The following is a 25,190-nucleotide window of genomic DNA, read 5'->3' on the forward strand; positions in this document are numbered from 1 at the left end:
CTTCACACTAAAGGGGCATAATAGAATACTCACATGTTTGATTGTTTGTTGGTAATAGTTGCATAGGCAGAAAAGAATCCCTTCAAGTACACACTTGATAAACACATCGAACACTACTTAGCATGATTAAGAAAAGTAGTAATCAAATGCATCATAAGTTCAGTACTATCTCATTTAGCCCTAAAGAAAATAATCTATTTTTTCAAGAATATGTAGACAATATTGGTGTTATTTTCTTTTTTTTATGTTATACCATTTAATAAACGTACCATTAGCTGTCAACATTTTCAACTAGACATATATATGCAGAACTAAGTTCTCTGTTAACCGCTTGTGACTTAATGGCAATATTATGGCAATCCGTATAGGATTCACATATGTCCATAAGTGGTTAATCAATTGCAGTCCTAAACATCGACAGGAAGATTCAAAAAAACAATACAGAGATGAATAACGATAAGAACGATATTATGCAAATAATCGTGTTGAATCAGTGTAAATATTTTCATTTATGATCTAATAATCATTACCTACCTTTACATTACTACTTATCTCGTACATAACCTAATTGTTGTTCACATATCTAATTTTATTTCTTATCATGTTGAATGACTATACAATCAATCATCAATTTCATAATGTTTGCATAACAACCTCTCTTATCTCCATTATGAGTCCTAGTAACTATAACACTCAATCTACTCTGCATTACTACTTTCCAACAAATAAATATATACTGATTCTAATTATGGATATTTTCATACTTTATGTCTCAGTCGTCCTCTTATTCTTATTTTCATTACGCTTCGAACATTTGTTTAAATTTCACAAACTACAGTATCTTATCAGTCTCATGTGCAAACACCTCAAGATCACTGAACCGGAATCCAATGGTGTTAATTTCTAATTGAGTCCTATACTAAGACGAAGTGGCGGTCCAGTGCTTCCCGGTTTTAAATAATGGACCAGATTAAATCGACTCATTAATTGAACTATTAAAGTATTTTAAATATTTGTTAATATTTCTATTAAGAATTAAAACTTTAGGCTATATCCAGCTGATGACGCCGTCAAATTCAATATAAATTTGCTTTATTCTACCAACCTTGTTTTTTTGCTCTGTTTAAAATTATAGATGTCCAACTGATGTCAATTGGAGAAATAGGGAAAACCAGAAGTTCTAGAACTAAATAGACATTCAATAACTTGATGTTTTTGAAAATCGTCTAACTGAATTTAGATCATAATTGAAACTACTTTTATATTTTAATTTTACTCTTATTCAGATATTAATATGGCTATCGATTCCAAAGAATGTCAATTCTTTAGCGTGATAGCAAACTTCAGGTAGTTTTATAATCGTTTAGAGGATTATAAGCTCAGACTGACGATTGTAATAGTCTCTCTGAGTTCAAATAATACAACACAAGGTAGAGAGATAATTCGGCTGAAGAAAATATTGTAAACACAAAATCAGCAATGAACGCCTCAACTATTTACTGATCACGCTAAAAACTTGGATAACGTATACTTAGATCACAGTAATAAGCAATTAGCTAGTTATATCATTAAAAACACCATATTTTATCTATTTTGAGCCTAAAACTACAATAAATTAGGCTGACCAATCAGATGAAACTGTAAATTGGGCAAGTCAGGATTTTTTATTCCGATTGGTTATTAAAATTATTTTGCCTAAAATAGTAGGATTGTAATCAAATCAGGTATAAAGTTTACTTTGTCATTATATTCAAACACACATAAATGCAATGCATGATATGGCCAAACAGTTTAGTTATCTAGTTGTTCATTAATAGCTACCAACAACTGCGAACTGTCATTATTACAAATATACTGATCTAGAGAACTTCAATAATTATTACTTTCACATTACATAATTCAAAGGAATATCATAACGGATAGTGAAATTTATTATTGACCTAACAAGTGTCTGATATTAAATCAAACAGGTGCAAAATATATGTTTTGCTTTTGCAACCTGTTCGACGGAATAGAAAGTACACTATGATTACACCCTATCTATAACCTTCATGGCCCTAAATACTATTCGCTAACCCTGGGAATCTATAAGAATACTAATATCAAAGAATCTTTTGACAAACACATAGACACGTTCATTTAGTAATTGATCATGTGTATTCTATGATATTCAATTTGGGGCAAAAAGTAAAAACAGACGGTTCAATCAATAAAACACAATTTTTTAAATCAAAAAACGTTTGAATTCTATCAGAAGAATCTATATTCTCATATTATGGATAATCGTAGCAGAAAGAAAAACAAATCGATCCCTTGTTTAGATGAACAAACCGACATTATCACTTCTGTTAATCTCAATAAACAAAATAATATTAACACTAATAGTAATAATACCGATAACATTACCAGTAATAATAGTAACAATAAACACTTTACGACATCATCACCTTCAACTTCATCATCACCAAAAATGAAAACATTGAGAACAACGATAACAGCAATTAAAACACCAACGATGAATAGTCCTGCTCGGAAGATTATGAATACATCATCTCACTCACCATCATCACTATCCTCTGATCAATCAACAATGGTAACAGTTAAAACAAGTCAAAATATTGATAGTGAAAGTCAAAATGGTCAACAACAATCATCGTCATCAGCATTAGCACAGAATACAAACAACACAACTAAAGTGGATACTAATAATATTCATAGTTTTTCATCAACTGATTCTGGTCGTAGTAGTATAAGTAGTAGTCAGACAAGTAATGGTGAGGAAGTCTCCGAGAACAGATTTGATAAAACTAAAGTTAATGCATTGACAGTAACAAAAACTGATGTAAGATCAGATAGTCATAAATCAGATGGTAGTAGTAAGAGTAGTAGTAATAATAATAGTAACAATGATAACTCTAATGATGGTTTACCGTCTGTTTCAAGTGAACTGGATATCTATTCTGATGTGACACTTATTCCAAGATCAACTGTAACAGTTGATTTCACTATAAAACCAGGGAAAAAATCTACGAAACGTGTTAATGGACGTAAACCAGTCAAAGGGATTAAAACAACTATACGACACAATGTTGATAGAACAAAACAAAATGAACTGGTAAGTTGAAACTAAAGAAAGAACTGTAATTCATACTTATATATTAACTATAATTAATTATTGGAATGGGTTTTTGTGGAGGTTGTAGTAATTTAATAATTGAATTCATGAGTCATTTAAAGCTAGACCACTGTGCAAAGCCTGGAATCACTAGATGACCGTTCCGTCCTAGTATGGGACTCCTCAGCAATGCGCATCCACGACCCTGCTCGCTAGACTTCAATGAAAGATAATTTACTATTCAATTGTTCTATAACTCTTAAGGAAGTAACATTTAAAGGTTTGATTCTTTAGAGGCGAGTATATTAGCATATATATATAATGGTTGTCTTTTTACTAGATTCAAATCTATTAAATATATCCTATGTTATCGTTATTTGTATCTTGGTTAAACAGTTTTCAGTCACCCAGAATATACATTATTTTCCTTAAACAAGCACAATTACAATTAATATATAGCATGGTTAAGTGGTTAATTACGAAATTTGTTCATCTGTATTAACCGTACAACTATTTTGAGAATTCAGAAATGTTGACCAACATATAACGTTTGATTTTGTCAGTTAAATTGAAATCTAATGTTTTAGATTCTGAAAAGGATGACTTAGTGCTAAGTGGACTAAACTTGAAATATTCTAGTAATTACTCATTGCAGAATTCTCATGCTTTCAATAAAATGTAATGACATGAATTATGGTAAAGTATTCTGGATTGCGACTAGAAATATAATGAATTAAGGTAGTATCATCCCATTTTCGGCTTATCGACCGTCAATATCTGCATCCAAATTTTGAAGTTCAAATTATGTGTTGATTCCAGTATTTATCGCCTAAAATACCAAAACGTTGTTCAATAAGCTACTAAGTTCAGATTCCCATTACTTGTTCACTGAATATGAGGTTTTTAGTAAAAATTACTATTATTTTCTTCTTGGTATTCAATTTTATAACTGTCCGGTCTTAGTTAACATATGTATTTCCTGAATATGTGACTCGATTAAACTTTTCAGTTACTACATTTGAATTGTTATTATCAACGTAAACTGTTTAATCACAGTAATATTCTTCTAAAAACAGTACTCTGTCCTGTCTCTATTGTTCATAACATCACTACTCCTCATCATGACAATAAAAGCGGAATTTCATCTTACAAGTTAATAGCATCATTTGATCGCTTGAATACTAGTTTATAAATCGTTTACCTGATGAACACAGTAGTTTATGATAGACGTTTACTAATATTACTCTTGTATTACTCTATTTCCAAACATTAGGCCTCGAATGAAACAGAGCAAGGCAATTATGTTACTAGTTTGACAAGAAAATGCTATGATCATTCTACGGATATATATATATATATATATATATATATATATATTTCACAAGTTGAAATCATGAGTCAATTGAAGCTAGACCACCATGGAAAACCTGGAAGCACTGGACGGCCGTTTCGTCCTGGTATGGGACTCCTCAGCAGTGCGAATCCACGACCCCGCACCTCGCGGGATTCGAACCCAGGACCTACTGGTCTCGCGCGCGAGCACTTAACCATTAGACCACTGAGCCGGCATCCAACGGTGTTAATGTCTAACTTCAACCAATCCACGAAGTTGCGTCACCGTACACCATTGTCTTCAGTGAGTTCCTATCTCACAATTGACTCATGATTTCAACTTGTGAAATTTCTAATAATCTCCACAAAACCCATTCTGATAATAATAATCACCTGCTCACTAGTGACTGACTTCAGGAGATACTCCTGGAGTTCTAGTGAGAAGTCGTTACCAGTGGAGTTCAACCAGGTCTGTTGTGAGATAGGAACTCACTGAAGACAATGGTGTACGGTGACGCAACTTCGTGGATTGGTTGAAGTTAGACATTAACACCGTTGGATGCCGGCTCAGTGGTCTAATGGTTAAGTGCTCGCGCGCGTGACCAGTAGGTCCTGGGTTCGAATCCCGCGAGGTGCGGGGTCATGGATTCGCATTGCTGAGGAGTCCCATACCAGGACGAAACGGCCGTCCAGTGCTTCCAGGTTTTCCATGGTGGTCTAGCTTCAATTGACTCATGATTTCAACTTGTGAAATTTCTAAAAATCTCCACAAAACCCATTCTGATAATATATATATATATATTTGCCCATGTGTCCATATAACCATTGTACAAATGCGAAATGATCCAGTCCATCATAACTAAAACAATAAGTAGTTTTGATGGAATCACAGTCTGTAATCTCCATTCTAAATATATATATACTGAATATTGATTTTAACATGACTATTTAGAATATTATATTATTCAATACAACTAATTTTCCATATATTATGAAAGGATACTAGAGCATCATTTTGGGTAACATTAGAAGATACTGATTATATATTATGTACTACTAACAAGTTGAATTAGAAAAATTTTCTTTAAAAAATGATCAATTGTGTGTTCAACATTTAAGAAAGGTGAATTTTATCGAACTAGTTTTTTTTTGAAAGATTTTGTAAATATATTAAGATTAAATCAACATTTAGTTAACAACCTAACTGTTTGTATTATTTGATTTTACTAAATAATAAATAAGTAAAATGAGATTGTACATTAAATAGAATGAGTGTTATTGAAATTAGAACAGAATATATGTTTGTATGAATCAATGACACTTTTGATTGCAAAAGATTGCTCATAATTAGTAAAATTACTTATTTAAGAAGATAGGACACTTTGAAAGAATCTATGGAATTATTTTATAAGTAAGTCGCAGACTCGACATTTTGACAGAGGGAGTTGCACAGACTGAGGAAAAGAATGTGGCACGACGAGCATGAACCACCGCAAGAACGAATGCTTTAAAGGGGGGATAAGTGTGATGTGTGCTACTTATATCGACATAAGTAGTATATGAGGTTAGTCGTGAACAGAATGTCTGGCAGCAGAGAGACAAGAGGATCGGATAGTAAAGAATGGAGAGAGAAGGCAATTTGTATGAAAATGCAAGAACAATGAAGTCTGAGTCATTATGAGTCAATTGGTGGACACTTTTCAAATTAAGCATTTACTTTATGATTGTTAGACTTTATTACCAAGTCCTGTAGTTTTGTGTTAAATACATACGATTGTCCCCACCCATTTTCTGTTCACTATATCATCACTGAAAGCTAAGACGCTTATGTCAAGTTGCTAAATTTTCAACCAGCGAACTTTAAAGCTCAAACTGTATTACATAACCATTCAATATAACAGATTAAAAGCGAATCTAAGGCAATAAACATCATGATTCCAGTTAGAATTTTAAATACTTGTTTGGTAGATATTCTACTTGATAAATATGAGAAGGATCGATATTTCACTAATGTATTGGTTAATTCGAGCGTTCTTGGTATGAGACCGTATTAAAGAATCAAGAAAGAGTATTGGATCAAAATATAAAAAGCTTTTTAATACTGCCGTTTTTCTTAACACTACACCAGTTTATATCGTTTCGTGACGAAATTTCTACAAAACTGCTTTAAAGTGTGAATTTTTTCAATGAATACGAACTAATGTATGTTTTTTTGTTAAGTTCATAACGAAATATGTTTGACCGAAATTGAAATAAACGTTAATGATGGGTCGATACTTGGATTTGAAAGTCATGAACAAACCGCAACCAAAAGCCCTATATTTATTTTGTTTTATTTGTTGGAATCTTCCCAATGATGTTTAAGACTACAATTGATCAGTCCCTTATAGGACGAAACGTTCGTCCTGGGTTCCACTGTTAGCCACCATCTATCTTTGCTTAAAAAAATCTTACATGTTCTTTATATATGTTTGGTTATCATTGATAGAAAGCTACAGAGACAAATATGCATTGTTTTTAAGTCTTACCTAATCGATTATTGATTTTAAAGTAAAAAAAGAATAATGAAAAACATTTAAGGGAGTGGCATAGTACACATTAAAACTATTCAGTGTGAAAAGGAACTAATGAGAATATAAACGTTTTATTAGTGTAACAAATTAGTAAGTGACTTTTTTTTGTTACTTAAATTCCCTAATATTTCGATACAAAAAGAATTAATCTCAAATTATGTTCCTGTAATGTGATTTACATTAGTGGCTAAAAAAATTTCTTTATTAAAATTTTGTATTAGAGTAAATGGAAAATGTGACCGAAAGAAAATGGTAATTACGAGTTTTAATGTATTAATTTATTTTTACATTGTACTTATTATGGGAATGTTGTTTTTATAATTATTGTCCACCATAGTTTAAGTTAGTTGTATGTTGATTGATATGTACTTCGGTTGTATTAATGCTTTATTTTATTATAAAATTTTTATGGTTCCCATGATCAGTCACCATTGATTCCAACTTATTATACTGTTTAACTGATAAAGTTGATCAGGAAATGTTTACTGGGTGATTTGATTAAACCATTGCATCAGCCAATAAATTTATTGACTACTAGATCAGAGCCTGTTGGACTATACAAACTATCTACCTTAGTTTTTCAGAATAGTTATAGTTTACGGTTACAGACTTTTATCATGTAATAGCTAGAACAATAACCTAGGTGATTTTATTCTTAACTTTTCTTGAATCCTAAATTTTTGTTACTCATAAGCAATAATATTTTTTGGATTTACTTCAATTTTATTCTTTCGAAATCCTCTGATTGTACTAATCAAAAGTGTATCAACATGTCTCTACGATCATTTATACTACATTTAAACGTAGTTAAGGCTTGAATAAATTTTTACTTAAGTACTCAACTTAAAGAAATCCAGGTATTCAACTTTTAAACAATCAGTATTTACCAAGTTCTCTAGACGGAAAACATGTGATTAAACATGTAAAGTGAAAAAAAAGAAACAATTAACATGCTTCAAAGTAACAATAAACCAACTTCATTTTCAAAATCATATGACATTCATTTCATAAAAGAGAAACATGCATCATTTATTTGATAAATGATATAATGCTACTTAATAATACTAATAACTATTCATCTAGACCACCAGCCATGTTATCCACATATTACCCATAAAATGGATATTAATCATAGTATTTTTGATATGTTTTTTCATTCATCATATGTAATAAGGTAATGTGCTCATATTTTCAGGACTCAACTGAGTAACAGATGAAATGAATGATTGGAATAAATGCTAACTATCATTACTGCCATGTAGCTAATTCTGTTTTTCAGTAATATCAACTCAATAATTAATCAACATAGTAAGGCATTATTTTGTTTGTTTTACGATTCTTTAACATTTTATAATTATGATTGTATATTGCATACAAATCAAGAGTTTTAAACATAGAATCAATATCGTTTAGCTATTGAAATTCTAATTGCACTCAACTAGCGGTTAAATGTGATGATTATTTAAACTGGTCTATAGATAATTCTCATTTCTGATATAGAAAAGCAATTGGGAACCATAAAGTGTTGAGTAATTAATTGTAGTGACTGGTTACTATCCAAATAATTAGGATATTTATCGATCTATTCAGTTGAATTAGTCTTCAGGTGATGTAAGTCGAATTCACAATAATTAATCAACATTTACAAAGTAATCTAAAATGTAATCCAATAACTCGAAAACAAAAATAGAATATTATAGAGCATTTTGTGTGTTTTATGCTAAATGATCTAATGTAACCTTAATCAATAGGAAATATTGTGAGTATTTACCGATCACATTTTTAGAACCTTAAGTGTGACTGTTAAGGATATATGTTTAATGTCATAAAAATATTATACATTGTCCAGTAACATAATTGTTTTTTACTTATTTTAAAAACTCTAAATACATTCCAAACAGTTACTGTGGAATAAACTGTGAACAAATACTTATTCATTTCCTTATGATGAATTGTTATGTAATAAGACTGGAATAAACGTAATATAAATGTTCCTAAAAAATTCGGTGAGTTTTTACTAATATCGCTAAGAGAAAAGATTCTATAGATAACTAAGTAAATCGCTGATTTTCATTGAAAAATCATAAGTGAAAACATAATAAAAACTGAAAATCTATGTGAAATAAGAACAGTTTTATATAGCAAATATTGACGGTTTAAGTTGTGATCCGACGTTTTTTTTCACTTAAGACACATCACTAATTAAACCATGCTTTTTTAACGAATCCCTGAACTCGTTGAAAATGTCTTCATATATATGTGGTTTTATGATGAGTAAATGATTCAATTGGTTTTTTAACTGAGGAAACTTTGTTATGCTCTTCAAAATAGGGTTATATTGGTGTGTATTGATTGATTATGTATGAGTAGTTATTCAATAATCAGGGATCATCTGATGTAGTGTATTAAAATTGAATAACTTAGATCAGTCTAGTAAGATTTATAATTTACAAAATTTAAACACACAATCCTATTGACCAGAGATCTGATTACACTTTGATCGTTTCTGATTGCTATTGAGAAATACATATCGTTATTCCTCGTATATAATTATCAACTTAGATCGCGTTAGTGAATAACGGAATTAAATAAGTCAAACACGAGAATGGATTTTCGAATACATATATTTTGTACAATCATTGATCAGAACAAGAAATCAGAAAGACGTAGCGAAGTAAGCAAAGAGAACGCGAAACGACGCGTAGTGGAGATGGTATGTGAGCCAACCCAATTTAATTAAGCGTGAATCAATATTTATAGTCACACAAAAATAAGTTACAGACATATGATGTATAGAATAAGACGTGAACATACATACGCTCATATAAAAATAACATGACTCAAGAAGAAGGGATAAATTGGATTGTCCAGAAGTTAGAATAAGTTATGTGGGCTTAACATAGTAACTGACACAACACAATATAAAGTTTTAGAACATGGTAGAAATTAATTTCCAAAACTTATGGCCTCTTAAGCAAAAGAATAAGATTAGTTTATTGAATTCTTCTTTGTTTAATATTACATTGCTTGGTATTATGAATTATCAGAAATCGATGAGACGTAGATAATAGTAAAGTTAGCTTTAAAAAGTCTACACATTTCACTTGTTATTATTTTGACAAATTTTATTGGATTATTTCAAATCCCTTGAAATTGACGAATAAAGAAACAGTTGAAATGGTTACTTATATTGTTTGTAATTAATAATAAATCCCTATAATATAGATAGTTTAAATATGTAACAATTATTTCTGTTAAAATAAATCTATAACAAAACATATATGCTTATTGTCCATGTACATGGAGATTTTATTTCTTTTTTTACTGGTGCAATCATTTTATCTCCAGGGCAAAGCATTTGAAATTAAAGTTTTTTTTTGAAGTGAAGTCAATTTGAATAATACAATATACATAGCGATTTTTCACAATCTATTATCGGGATTTCTTTGTGAAATCGTTTTTAGTCGATTCCACAGTAGGCACTGAAATCTGTTTAACGTTGTGTACGATAAATAAACAGACAAATATCGACGTATCTGCATCATTCATATTATCAGTCTCAGTTCATTAAAGATTAAATAACGAGATAATCATCATTATATGATCAGTTTGTCCTGTTCAACTCAAGATTTTAGTGAAGAACTTAATTACATCACGTGAATCAGATTAAAAATCAGGAGAAGAAAGTTAGAATAGTAATATCAGAATGGGGTCTTGAAGAGATTTTATTAATTTTAATAGTTGACTTCATGAGTCAATTAAATCTAGATCACAATAGAAAACCTGGAAGCACTGGATCACCGTTTTGTTCTTGTATGGGACTCCTCAGTAATGAGCATCCATGGTCCCACCCATGGGATTTGAACCCAGGACCTATGAAATTCCATAACCAATAGAATAATATCCAGATGCTTTTCCAAGTTACATACAACTAGTTACATTGCATCAAACCATTGTTATTTGTGTTTGTTAGCAATATTCGTAGATTCATGATAATCTATTAGAAAGTATTTAAAATTTGAGTAGTTATATATTCTAGGCTAAAATAAAGCTGAAAGTTAACAGTTAATTGATAAATAAGACAAATTAATTAAATGTACAATTTACAGGACAATTATTATCCGAAACATTTTTAAATGCAACAGTTAAATGAACATTGATAGCGTTTTATCTACTATATCATACAAACAGATTAATCATGCTGTGTTTAATCAACAGAAGAATATTTTTAATGTATTTTGATCCTAACAACATGACGTTTATAAAACTGTATAGGAATCTTATAGTCTAAATATAAGGATTCAAGTTAACAATTCATGTGTATAAAAAAATCTACATACAATAATTAACAGTAAATGAATAAAGTTCATCGCATATATTGAATCCTAGATTCTATATAAAAACAGCTTGAATGTATTGCAAAGCTGAACATATCAGTAAATAGATATATATATGTGCCAAATGGATTTTTACTTGGGTACATACTTTTAAAAACGCATTAACAACATACGCGAAAGAACCTACCTAAATAATATAGAAAATTCGAGTAAATATTTATTCATATAGAAAGGTATGTATAAAAGGGTAAATATATATTTATATATCACGTCACATGATACAAATAATTTGTGTAAAGAATTAGTTAGTGTACGCCTATTTCAAAGATATATATAAACATAAAATTACAGGGTACAATAATGTTGATCACTATATAGATGAATACGTTTAGCTTATCTTACTACTCTTCGAATTATATACACACAGAGATGAAGAATCTTTTAGAATACCTTAAATTATATGATATAATTATAAAAGATAGTACAACAAATGATGTATTCATTTCAATTCATATAACTATCACATTTCATTTCCGTATAGTTTTGATTACTGACTGATATACTCACTGAAGAACTATCTGAAATAAAGTGAAACACCGGTCACTTATTACATTTTAGTTCAGATCAAATCAGTATTTTGGAATTAAAATTCAACACCTAAGGAATTCATTCCCTTCAGCTAACATTACATATGTAGATTGCTAAGTTGGAATCTTACGGTTTATAATATGTGTACCTGTATATTCTGTCACGTTTGTGATAAAGTTATGAACTAAGATGGAAAGAAAATGACTTCTAAATGAATAAAATATATTAGATAAATTTCCACTTTGATAAATTTCAACACAGTTCCGATTCACTTTGAAAATTAGAAAGCAACTATAGTTAAATAAGTGAACTTGGATTAACAGGAGTATAAAATTTGTTTGGTTAAGATCACGTGGAATATTTTATTATACAAATCCCGCATGGATAAATGCTAATTTAAAATGATATAAAGTTGGTATGAGAATCGACATTATAATGTATTAATTCCATTAAAGAAAATGCAGTTTAGATTTATATATGTATTTAAAATAATGTTCCCTAAGTGGGGTAATTAACAAATTTCTATATATATTAATAAAGGATAAACGATAGGTAAAAGCTATTTGAAAAGGTATGCATATTTACGCAAATTATTGAAAGTCAGATGACATAAATAAACCATTTGGCTAAGTATTGCATCATTGTATCTATACATATGAATCTCTTAGAGCTATAGTATTAATGTTTGTTACCTTATAAATAACTGTCTTCTATATTTCTAACTGTTCTTTAAATCAACGCGAGTAGAGAATGTATCTATGTGTGTGCAAAAAAAAACACAAATTTAACCAAGTAATAAAAAATTGGTAATAAAATTTATTTATATCGTGAAATGTTGTTATGCTTAAGTATTTATATCGCGTATAAATCCAGAACTAATCTAAGTTAGGCCATAGCTGGAAACCTGTAAGCACTGGAAGGTTGTTTTGTCCTAGTATAAGACTTTTCAACATAATCCAACTGAGGATCAAGTTCAAACTCATAAACTCTAGGCCACTGACTCTGGATTCAGTGGTTCACAAGTTAAACAACAATTAGTCCAGGGTATTGCATGATCAACTTCTATTGTATTCAACAGATAACTTCATTACACTGGACATGGTTTAGCTCCAGAAGTCGACATCTGAATAATTTTCATTATTTTCAATGCATATTTCCAGCAATCACAATGTCTCCGGTTGTACATTTTTGTAACTTGCACAGTGAAAGGTTGTAAACATTTCACAAACACACCTGAATAGGTTATGCAATGACATAATGATTTGTTAAAACAAACGAAAAACAGATAACTTGTTGAAATATCTAGATAGCAGGAACAAGTAGCCCCCGATATTCAAGCTGGCCGCCTGATACTATTTGATTCGGAAAGATTTGGTTACGCTAGTTATTCTAAAGTAAATACAGTTAGATATGATTCATAGCAGAAAAGTTTAAATTCAAAGGTTTTCTCCATGTTAGCTGAATATGTTATTGTTAAAATAATACCGTTATATTAAACATTTGTTCACCTTCAAATTCTAGAGTTGTACACATATATGATAATGGGTTATAAACTATTCAGGTTATTTTTTGATTAAAGAATAAACGATTTTCATTGTTCAGGTTTTTAGTACTTATATTCTTATAGCAATTTAAAAAGTGAACATCTCTGAGTTATAGGTTTATGGTAATAACTTTCAAATTGTCTCTCTATGAATCCACCTGTATTGATTGTTTGAATTTTTCTATTATTGCTTAGGACTACAATTAATCAGTTTCTTAATGGCATATGTGTATTGTTTAAGGATTGCTTCAATAATGCTATTATGCCACAATCATTAGAATCAGAATTAGATGTTGGTCAGCAGTTAAATCCAGAACACGCGTTTCGTTCAGCTTGGGACTGATAATGTGGGCGTAGCTACACCTCACTGTTAGTGTTCATTGAGTGAATCGAGCCCACTACCTTTCGAATTAAATGCCACCGCGTTATTCACTTGATTTCCGAGTTCAGATAACAACTGGCTTATGCAGTGCATTCTCCCCTAATAAACTTTCAGATAAGTTTACCTGTCCAAAAGAATGTGAATATAAATGCTGTAGAACTAAGACACATTGAGAGTTTTGAAGAACTGGTTTTCTGAATAATATACTGTTTAGACAATACATTGAGATATTTGCTATTTTATAGAGTTTTGATACTTCCAAAAGAAAACATATGGAGCCATAATTTTCTTATAGTTCAAATATTTATCAGCTTAATAGGATGAAACTACATATCGTACATTTCGCACTTAAGCAATCAGAAATGTGACTGATATACATTCTGGTTAGTTGATATCTTTAAGAATCGTCCCATTGATTATCAAGGTAGTATCAAAATTTAGACAGTTGACAAATCTTAGACATGAAACAAAATTGACATATTCATGATTAACAAATATGAACTTGTTAAAAGCTTTTCCCTTCAAAACGCCAGCTTACAATTAATATGTATGGTTACTTGAACAACACTGAATTTATTTACTACCTCAAATCATGTTTTTAAGTTATCAAACAACGTATTTAACGTAATTGTCCTACCCAATATTTTCGTACCTTTTAAATTCCAACAATTTCTCCCTAATATTGAGATCACAAAACAACCCAAGTTAGATAATCATCAAAAGCCACGAAGCACTGGATAACAGTTTGATTCTAATTTGGGACTCCTCAGTAGTTCTTGTCCACAAAATCACAGAGGATCGAACCCAGAACTTTCACTTCTCATGAAGAGCTCTTACCATTAGAATCCCTGGGCCAAGATTCAATGATTTTTTATTAGTATGTTTTTCAAGAAATGTAATCACCACAACTTATAGGTATCAAATTGAACATTCATCACAAATGTAAATAAATGTTATTCATATAGATTGAGCATAGAACAAACGGAACTCAAAACAAGTGTCAATCAATGTCAAAGTCACAATCTTCAAGACGAACGTCAAGACAGTTCTTCTGTACGGAGCTGAAACTTCAAGAACTACCACAACCATCACCGAAATAATACAATTATTTAAAAACAGTTGTCTACGCAAGAAACTCAATGTCCGTTGTTCAGATACCATCAGCAACAGCCTACTGTGGGAGAGAACAAACCAGCTTCCAAATGAACAGGAAGTTGGGAAAAGACGTTGAAGGTGGATAGGACATACACGGCGCAAATCATCAGAGTGCATCACGAAGCAAACGATAACTTGCAATCTTTGAGGAAAACGAAAAAGAGGAAGGTCGAAGAACACACTACGTCGTGAATTGGAAGCAGACATGACAATAATGAATAGCGACTGGAAAGAACTAAAAATGTTTGACCAGGACAGAATTGGATGAAGAATTTTGGTGGGTGGTCTATGCTCCTCCACGAGTGATAACAAGCGTAAGTAAGTAAGAGGATAGAACAAGGTTAAACCATAAATAAAAAAGGTCAAATTCATTAGTTTATCACTAAGTAAAAGTTCCCATTAATAGTCATCTAGAAGTCAGAAGATATTTTAATATTAGTTCAGAAATTAAATTATAATTATGAGTTCTGTTTGCTTACAATGTCATTAGTGAAATCAGTAGAATAAATCTCCTTAGTATTGTAGTGGATCAGAAAACAGAATTTCATTTCTGAACACCCTGGTAAACAAATCAAATCCAGGAAACTAGGATATTCAAATATATCGAAAGCTACAGAGACCTGGAACAATAATCATATTTCTGGAACACTAAACGTTTTCTGTACAAATATGATTCAGTAGAGGTTAAATACATTATAACCCACTAATACTACGGAAAAAATCTGGAAAACATTTTAATTAAATTCCATAAAAATAGCCACGTAAAAAATACTAGACTGGGAAAATGCGAAAATTTTAGATAGTGGAGACTTTGAAAAACGTTACTAGTCTGGCCTCCTAGTCCATTTGTAATCAGTTAATTTTTTTGGTATTACATTCATTCCATTAACGTTTGTTCTAAATTTATAACCAGTCAAATGTTCAACATAATACAAACGTCAATAGAAATACGAATAAAGAATAAAGCACCAAATCTAACGAAGATTAATTAAATAAAGTACTAAGCTAATAAAAAGTGATAACTGAACAAATAGAAATTGTTGAAGTGAATTAATGCTTTAGAATTTCATCTGTTTAAAACTGACAATCCCATTCAATGACATCACTTCTCGAAGGTTTTTAGCACTAAATAATCGAAGAGACGTTTATATTATCTTGTCAAAGCCGAATATCCGAAATAATACTTGATATAGGTTAATAGTTGTTCCTTATGAGGGCTTTTAACCACACTGGTTATATACTGCAATATATTCAAATTAGTTCTGCTTATTACTTAGAATCACTTTGAATCACTCAACAACACATTTATATAGATTGTTTAGTCTTGATTGAGATTATGAATAGATTAGTGTTGGACCACTATTGAAAATTCGGATTCACTGGACGGCCGTCTCATTCAAGTATTGAACTGCTCAGCAATGCGCATCCACGATCATGCACATGGGATTCCAACCTAAGAACTTCAATCTAACACGTTAATACTTAGTCTTTAGAACACTAAGCCCACATCCAACAATGTCAATGTCTAACTTCAACCAATACATGATATTGCGCGACCGTAGTCAAATTCCGCCCACTATAAAAAAAGTCTCATCATTTATCCTAAGCTGTAAAAAAAAACACTTGAACTCTATGGATCTGGCAAAAAACATGACCATGTCACCAGTAGTTACTGTAGACTATAACTGCACAATTTTTAAGAAATTCATAGTATATTATTTAGCTATCTATCCCTTCCTTTGTTACTTATAGTGATTTATGTATCCTTAACTATTTTCAACATCGCAATTATTCCATTCTATTCTTATTACGAATAAATTATCAGTTGACAACTAGATTTCTGATAAGTAATCTATATTTGTTTATTGTTTATTCGTGAGACAATTATAGAAACTAAAAAAATAAAGATTTAAAGAAAATCAATTTTTATTTATTATCATTTTAGTTTATCTTTATTATTTTTCTTTTTGACATTTCATCTATTGTATATATGTATGTATTATATTAGTTGTATTGTATATTAGAATAGATTTATAGAATATACTTAGATCTTTTTAATCAAAATAAATAAGTTTACATGCTTGAAACTACTTAAATATGATGAAGAAAATCCCAAGAAAGTGGAACAATTCATAATGAACTAAAACATAAGGGTGAATCATTAGGTAGCATTATAATATAAAATACTTACATGGACGCATAAATAAATAAAAATAATAAAAAGATTCTGACCTATTTTTGTTTTAAAAAGAAAATTTTTTTTGTTTTGTTTTGTTTCATTCTCTTTCTTTGTTAACGTCAAATATTATTCGAGATTATTCATCATCTATGATATACTACTTATTTTCTTTATTTTATCTTACTTCACTTTCCGACTTTGTTTCTATTTTCTCTCATTCACTTTCTTTCAACTGATTATTATCGTTTATTACTGTTATTTTTTATCATGACAAATGATAATAAACTAAAGAGGGGTAGGGAGAATGAAAGAAATAAGCCATGAATATATCAAAGTAAAGTATTCTTAACTATAACCTCATGTCCCTAAACATACTTAGTTACCTATCTGATGATCGACCTATAATTAAACGATACATTTCATGAAAGAATAATAATTATTCCCTTTTTATGTATTTGTAGAATATATATATATATATAAGAATTACAGAATTGAATAAGTTCATAGTTGACCCTTTTAATCATCATTATCATCTAATTTATAAATGTTTGATTTAGTGATGTTGTTATTTAATGAACTCAACAAACATTTTCATATTTCTGTAAGTTTTCAGTGAGTTTCTCAATGAATTTTCTTTTGAATGATTTCGTGTTCAGTTATAACTGAAAAAAAGTTTTAATGAAACAATATATACTCCGGGAAACGTGAACAATGAACTATCAGATTAAAACCAAGTATATTAGAATTACTCAGGACATTTTATTGCAATACCTGATTCATTTATATCTAATTGATATAATAATTAATGAATTGTTTACATAAATATATTAATTTCAATAGTTGAGATCATGAGTCAATTGGAGCTATACCATAATGGAAAAGTTGGAAGCACCAGACGCCGTTTTGTCTTATGTGGGACTCTTCAGCAGTGCGCGTCCACGATCAGTCTTAAATCTTGTGAGGTGGGATCGTGGATGCGTACTGCTGAGGAGTCACTTACTGGAACGAAATGACCGTCCAGTGCATTAAGGTTTTCCATGGTGGTCTAGCTTCAAATGACTCATGATCTCAACTATTGAAATTATTGTAATATCCACAAAACCCCTTCTGATAAATATATTAGTTGAATTTTAGGGTAATATGAACAAGTTAGTTGGAAGAATAACAAAATTATAGAAAGTGTCACAAAGTTAACCAATCATGCCGGATTTGATTACTCATGTTCAAAGAATAGAACTTGCAAAGTTTTAAACTATTATCTGTAAAAAATTTGAGATTTTATTATGAAAAGATACCAATCGAAGAAAAAACTATCAGAACAGGAGTACACGATAACAGTATGGCTTTCGTTTGAAACTCGTCAGCATTGTATATTTACAAATTCCTTCTGCCGTAAACAAAAGACAATCAGTTCCTGCAGCAGTCACGATGTCAGATGCAGTTATCCTTGTATTTTTATTAATCTCATGATAAAAATAATGTTACTTTGCAATTTTGTTATTAGTATGCTATTGGGAAAAGGAATTTGTTTAATTTGAAAGGTCGTTTAAATAATTACTTATTCACTGTAAACATAATATTAACAAATTCCATTTACTGACTGCGAGATGTTGACACTAGTACTCCCTACTAATTCCGATTATCATCGTTTGAGTCATTTAATGACTAGATTGCTCATTTTAACTTGTTACGCCACAACTTATGTGCAAAATATACGTTCCCACTACATTATACATCACACAATCTTGTATAGTCTATGGGTAAACAAATGCCAATTCAAAAGTATACGTGCGTTAAGTGACCACTAAATGACTTAGAGATGCCAATGCGTGTTTACAGACATCGAGAATGTACGATTCAGTTATTGATTTTTTTCTGTTCTGAAGTGATAAAACTATGTATGTATTCTCCAAATGGTTAATGAATTTTTTATTTTGGTAACCCATTCTACTGTTTAGAAATCAGTATTACAAACTGGAACTTGTTCATATAATGCAAAGAAACTCAGATTTAATTTGTTTTTGACACATAATCACATCTCAATGTTACTGATGTGTATATCTGTCAATTTGTTAAGACATTATCATCGCTAGCCATTATATATCTGATGATACTACATTCATATGTAACTTCTATACCGATTACCATTTTATGCAATAAGCCTGTAAGCCAGAAATTTTCCCGGAACAGATGATATTATGTGCCTGTTAACAATAAATTGAAGTAATGTCCAATCCTTCAAAAAAGTACTTGAAAGCTGAGTTCTTTAATCATTAGGCCATAAGCTTCTATCGTTCCATATTCGAAAACCGTTTTTGCATTTTTTGGCAATTTTAGTTCTGCATTCTGGAAACTGTAAACTGTAAAACTTTTAGTAAGTAAAACTGTAAGAAAAAATTTTTATGATGATTAGTATACATCTAAAAAACGTCATCAACACACAACATTAAATCTTTAAAATAATCCATGGGAAGAAAATACTTTCTATTCATAGTATTCATTCGTTACAAAACTAGACACATATAAAGTTGTCACAACTTTTATTTGTTGTCGTTTTATAAAACAAAAAATGGAGTATATTCTTTTATGGGTTAAATGTCAGATCGAATAACTAAACGCGAAATTCCCATACATCAAAGATATGATTTTTTAAAATACTTAACTGAATATGTTTGTCATAGTGTTCTTCTAATTCTTACACATGATAGTTAGATGGCCAGAGGTAGTCCATAGGAAACCCTATATCTAGGTTTCGTGACGGTTAGCACTCGTTAGTTAAGAGTACCTGTAAGCTTGTAACAACCGATGATCCGCGTGTGATAGGTACCCATGTCTCTCAGTCTCATAGTATGGACTGTCACCATTATCCTAGAAAGTGGATGGCTGATCTCCTATATGACGGTGATATTTGAAATTGATCAGTCACTGAGTAATGATCAATGGCATATTTGTCTAAACCTTTGTTGATAATGAAAATGCTATTTACATTTGATTAGTTTATCAAAAATAAACTAAAGTGAATGGGAACATCAGATATAAGAAAAATTAATTTATACCTTCTGCACTAAAAAGCAGTCAGCGGATATTTTTGAAGGACATATAATCTTATGTATCTGTTCAGGAAGCATATTGAATATTCATAAAGGGATATCTAATGTAATGATGAACGAAAAATATGTCAATGGAACTAACTCATGCAACATTATTTATTACATGCCATTGTAAAGTAATATAAACAATCAAAATTGAATAAATTATACTGGAATAATGTAACTACAGGACAACCAAGGACAATTTAGAAATTCCTGATTTACTATTGTTAATAAAACTAAATAAAATGCCATTTACGAGACAAAGTAATCACGTGTTTATGTAAATAAGTACTCACTATAAGTAAGTTTCTATATTTTAGGTTGAATTTCCCATATTCGATGACTACAGATCGCATATATCAAGCTGATAATGAAAAGGCGAGTTGTTTAAGATGCAGACTTTGCTTGAAAAATAAAAAGTGAAACAACAATTTTCTTTATACATATATATGAGGGAACTAATGTGAACGTTTGCGGTTACAAAAATACGGAAACAATGTCGTTAGAACAATCCATGTAAGCGAACAATATTGTTTTCCATTAGTTCGCCATCATACGTCAATATACATGAATATTTATATGAAAATATTAAACCAATCAAGATGATTCGCCGTTTTTTCTTGGCACAACTTGTTGACACTGGCCATATGGTAGATAGAATTAGACCATTAATCGCATACCTTCATCGTTTCCAATTCGGGTTTCATCTCATCTTCTACACATATCAGAAGCTATAGGGATCCGAATCTTGAACCGTAATTCATATGTTCTGAAGACATTCGCGACACTTCTGTCCTCTTGACTTGATATGACTTGTTAAAGGATTTTCTTAATTTCTCTTGAATACCGTATTTGTTTTTCACTTTCCATCTCTTTCCGTTTATATTCTTTACTATTTGATTGAGATCATGAACCGATTGATGTTAGACCACCATCAAAAACCTGGAAGCACTGGTTGGCCGTTTCTTCCGATTGTGGTACTCTTCAATAATGCGCATCGACGATCCCGCTCGCAGGATTTGAACCCAGGGCTTTCAGTTTCGCGCGCGACGCTTAACCTCTAGGCCACTGAACCGGCATCCAACGGTGTTGAGGTCTAAGTTCAACCAATCCACCAAATTGCGCGACCATCTTCCATTGTACTGAAGTAGATACCTGTCTCTACCCGACACCGATTAGCTTAACTGGTCACGGCTTCTAACTAGAACTCCGAGAATTCCCTCACGAAGCTAGTCACTAGTGAGCACATTGTAATTATCAGTAGTCGGTGTCACAATTGGACGAAACGACCGTCTATTGCTTCCGGGTTTTAAATGGTTGTCTAACATCAATCGGTTCATTATTTTAATTAAAAACTTAATAATCTCCACAACACCCTACTGATATATTCTTTACTATTAGATTATTCATATACATTTTATTGCATGATTTTAATAGATCTTTTTGATCATTTTTCTAATTTTCTCAGTAGTAACTTTGATAATGTGTTCATAACATAACACTAACGATTTACATGGAATGACATGTGTATAGTGATAATACTACGTTCTTTTCAAATCGATATATTCTCTCAGTTATACCACGTAGTACAACTGAATAAAATGTGGATAGGTAATGGTTAAATACTTATGTTCGAGAAAGTAAATTCTCCAAGATTCAGTTAAAGATATGGTAATAAAGAAGTTTTCACGATTTTCCTTTGTGAATAGGTCATGTTATGTAGGAACAGCAATCACAGGCCTATACTTTGTTTATTTTGATAATCAGTTATATACTTCTATTTACAATCGAATATTTCAACTACATGGGCACTGAACAACATTACTAGCATTCAACATGACTAATTATATTAGTCAACTTATAAAATAAAATCTCGGAAAATCATGCATGATACGTTAACTATCTGGATTGATTTGTAAATATCAATTTATGCTAGACCACCAGTTAAAATCTGGAAGCACTGGATGGCCGTTTCGTCCTAGTATGGGACTCATCAACAGTACGCATCCACGTTCCCTCACGTGGTCTAGCTTAAATCGACTCATGAATTCAACTACTAAATTACTCCAATCTCCGCAAACCCTATTCTGATAATATCGGCCACCTACTTCCATTAGACAATATTTCTTTACCAAGGGAATTTATATTTTGCACAATCACCTCGGCTCATTCCAGTAAGTTTTTAATATTTATGAGCGGTACTTAGAAGATGACAACTGACCTTCGAGCTTTTGTTTACATTTTATAAATGTAAAATGAAAATTCATATGAACAACTGATGAATTTCTCGAAAGTGGAGTAAGCAGTTTTCAGAATAAAAAAACCTAATATTTTTGTTTATAAAGTAAATAAGTAGGAAGTTGTTCGCTCATTTACTCTAGAAGAAAAATGAGATTTGAGGTAAAAGAAATGCTTAACAGTATAGCTCTCATATCTCACAAATTAGAAATTTGGATTTGATCATATTTTTCATTACACTAGAGCTTCACTACTCATGGTAGAACCGCTTGAAATGAATCATCAGATATTTTAAGTATTATCATAAAATATAGTTGTCTGTATCCTGTATAAGTAAAAATGTCAACTATTATTCTCTTTTTTCCCAGTTGTATAAAGAATCCGAAAATCAATATTCCAGGCTATTGACTGAGCAACGAATACATTAATGGGATCAAATAATTTGCCATTATTTACACGTTTCATGTATTTGATGTTGCTTGGTTGTTGATTATCGGCGTTAGATTTAAAATCTAGGTGATATGTTTTGTATGAACAGTTAATATAACGTATTAACAATTGTTATACTAACTTATCCACATTCAAAAATCCGAACCTATATTACTGAGCAGCTGTTGACTTGGTTTACTAAAAAAGTCTACTGTTATGCATATATTTGCAAATGGTAGTCAGTAGCTCCTCTCTTCAACAACTTTGATCAGTTCATAATAAAAACATATCATACCCTCTTTTTTAAACGGCATACTGGAACGGCTAAGTGGTTCCACTATGAGTCAAACTTTAGAATCCGTACGATATTTCAACTAGACATGTACATACAAACAAGTGAATCAATGAATAAATTTGTATTTTTCTAGGATATGATATATTTGGACAACAGAGAGATTATAATAACACAAATCTTATCACCACTTTAGATGCGTTTACATAATTAAATAAGGGATTCAATGAAGTGCAATAAATTTACAGTCACTGGTTCCACATATTCATTTCAGCATATATAAGCAGATTTGCATGTCTTATCATTTGACGATATCTTTAACAGTTTCATCAAATCAAGTACTATTGCTTCTCTTTCGTAATCATTTATGCATACAGTCACGAAGATTTCTGTAATTTAGTTAAAATGTGAAGTAAACAAGTACGACTTGAATAACATTTTGTGCTGTGTACGAGTTCAAATTCCAAGTAGGAAATTTGCTTTTAAAAATTAATTTGTTAGTTTGTTCATCCTTATCAGAGTTGAAAAATAAGATTATCTCTTTTATTCATATTCAGCGTTTTTTTAAATTTTAGAAGCTACATGATGAATTACTTTCTGAATGTGAGTTAGGAACTTCATCGTCAAGTTCATATACAATATCAGCATCCAAGGTCAACCGTCAACACAAACTCGAGAAAATATATCCACAAACTTTTAAATCAAAATCCGTAAATAATCAGTTATCATTTCAAGACTGTTCAATTAATGCCGATAATATTAAAAATAATATTGAGTCTGGCCAAGAAAGTCAACAATCCACTACTCCAGACTTATCATCTATTCCATCCCTTAGTTCACCTTCACCATCATCAACATCACCGTGTTCAATGAGCCGAACTAATCACACCACAGACAAAACAGCTAAAGAAAACTCCAGTCTACCAGCTGAAATTCAAATAAGGTTTGAATTTTTAGTTACATGCATTTGTAAACTGATGTTTCAATTTCCACTGAAATCGTAATATCGCTGTGGGTCGAACGTACCAACACCATTATTGATAGTTTAAAGAGTACGACAAATAATTAGGTCATAGCTTTTCAAAGATATCTATATCTTACAACATGGATTTACAGATAACTTCGTAGATCTAGGTAGAAGCTACTTTCACAACCCCTTACACAGCATTTAATTGCACAAGTATCTGATAATATGCAATTATTAGTTAATAACAGTAGTATTTTCAATTGTCGTCATATTATTTATTACAACATTTCTAAGTATATGAAGTGCCCTAGTAGTTCACTGAGGAGCTTATAAACACAAATAGTAACGTAGTAGAAATAGAAATTTAAGAAAATGTGGTTGAGGGTCTAATTGGAATTATTTTAGTAATATGTACAACAATAATATTTCATTGTAGCTCAGACAAATCCTATTCATACCAACCAATCAATTAGTAGTCAATGTTATCCTTGTTTAGTTCTGGAGTCCTGGTCGTATAGAAATGTGCCCACTGATTTAACGGTCATGAAATCGTGTAAACTGTGCTTTAATATAAGATAGTCTGTGTCAAAAAGACGTAGCTCCAACCAGCAGGAACTTAAATCTTGTGCATCTCTCTGTTAATATTTAAAATGAATAAATCTGTTTAAACAAATTAATCACAAGATTTCTCGTCTTCAATGATATGAAAGCGCTTGTCTACATTATAGTTAATGATAAATTTAATCTATGGATGAAACTAAAAGGAGAATAAATCTCATATTATGAAACTGTCTATTTATATCTTGTTATTGACGAAATTAGATATCAACAAATTTAACACTTTGCTTCACTGTTTACTTCGTAACTAACACTGAAAATGAATTCGTCAATAATTCTCTATTTCTGTCACAATCTCTCAAGAACAGGACAAAATAAAATGAGAAATATTTTTAGATTGAATATGTTTG

At 30.8% G+C, this 25,190-nt stretch overlaps 1 protein-coding gene across 1 annotated transcript in view; it reads left to right on the forward strand.

The window, feature by feature from the left end:
- Positions 1 to 1,748: 1,748 nt before the first annotated feature.
- RBMS3_1 (RNA binding motif, single stranded interacting protein 3) overlaps positions 1,749 to 25,190 on the forward strand; it is a 59,718-nt gene continuing 36,276 nt past the window's right edge. The window contains exons 1-2 of the mRNA XM_051216212.1: positions 1,749 to 3,115; positions 23,831 to 24,198. Coding sequence (XP_051066777.1) covers positions 2,276 to 3,115; positions 23,831 to 24,198 — 1,208 coding nt within the window. The 5' untranslated portion in view covers positions 1,749 to 2,275. The remainder of the gene's footprint in view (positions 3,116 to 23,830; positions 24,199 to 25,190) is intronic.

The sequence above is a fragment of the Schistosoma haematobium genome, chromosome 4 (assembly GCF_000699445.3).
Source record: "Schistosoma haematobium chromosome 4, whole genome shotgun sequence".
Taxonomy (NCBI): Eukaryota; Metazoa; Platyhelminthes; class Trematoda; order Strigeidida; family Schistosomatidae; genus Schistosoma; species Schistosoma haematobium.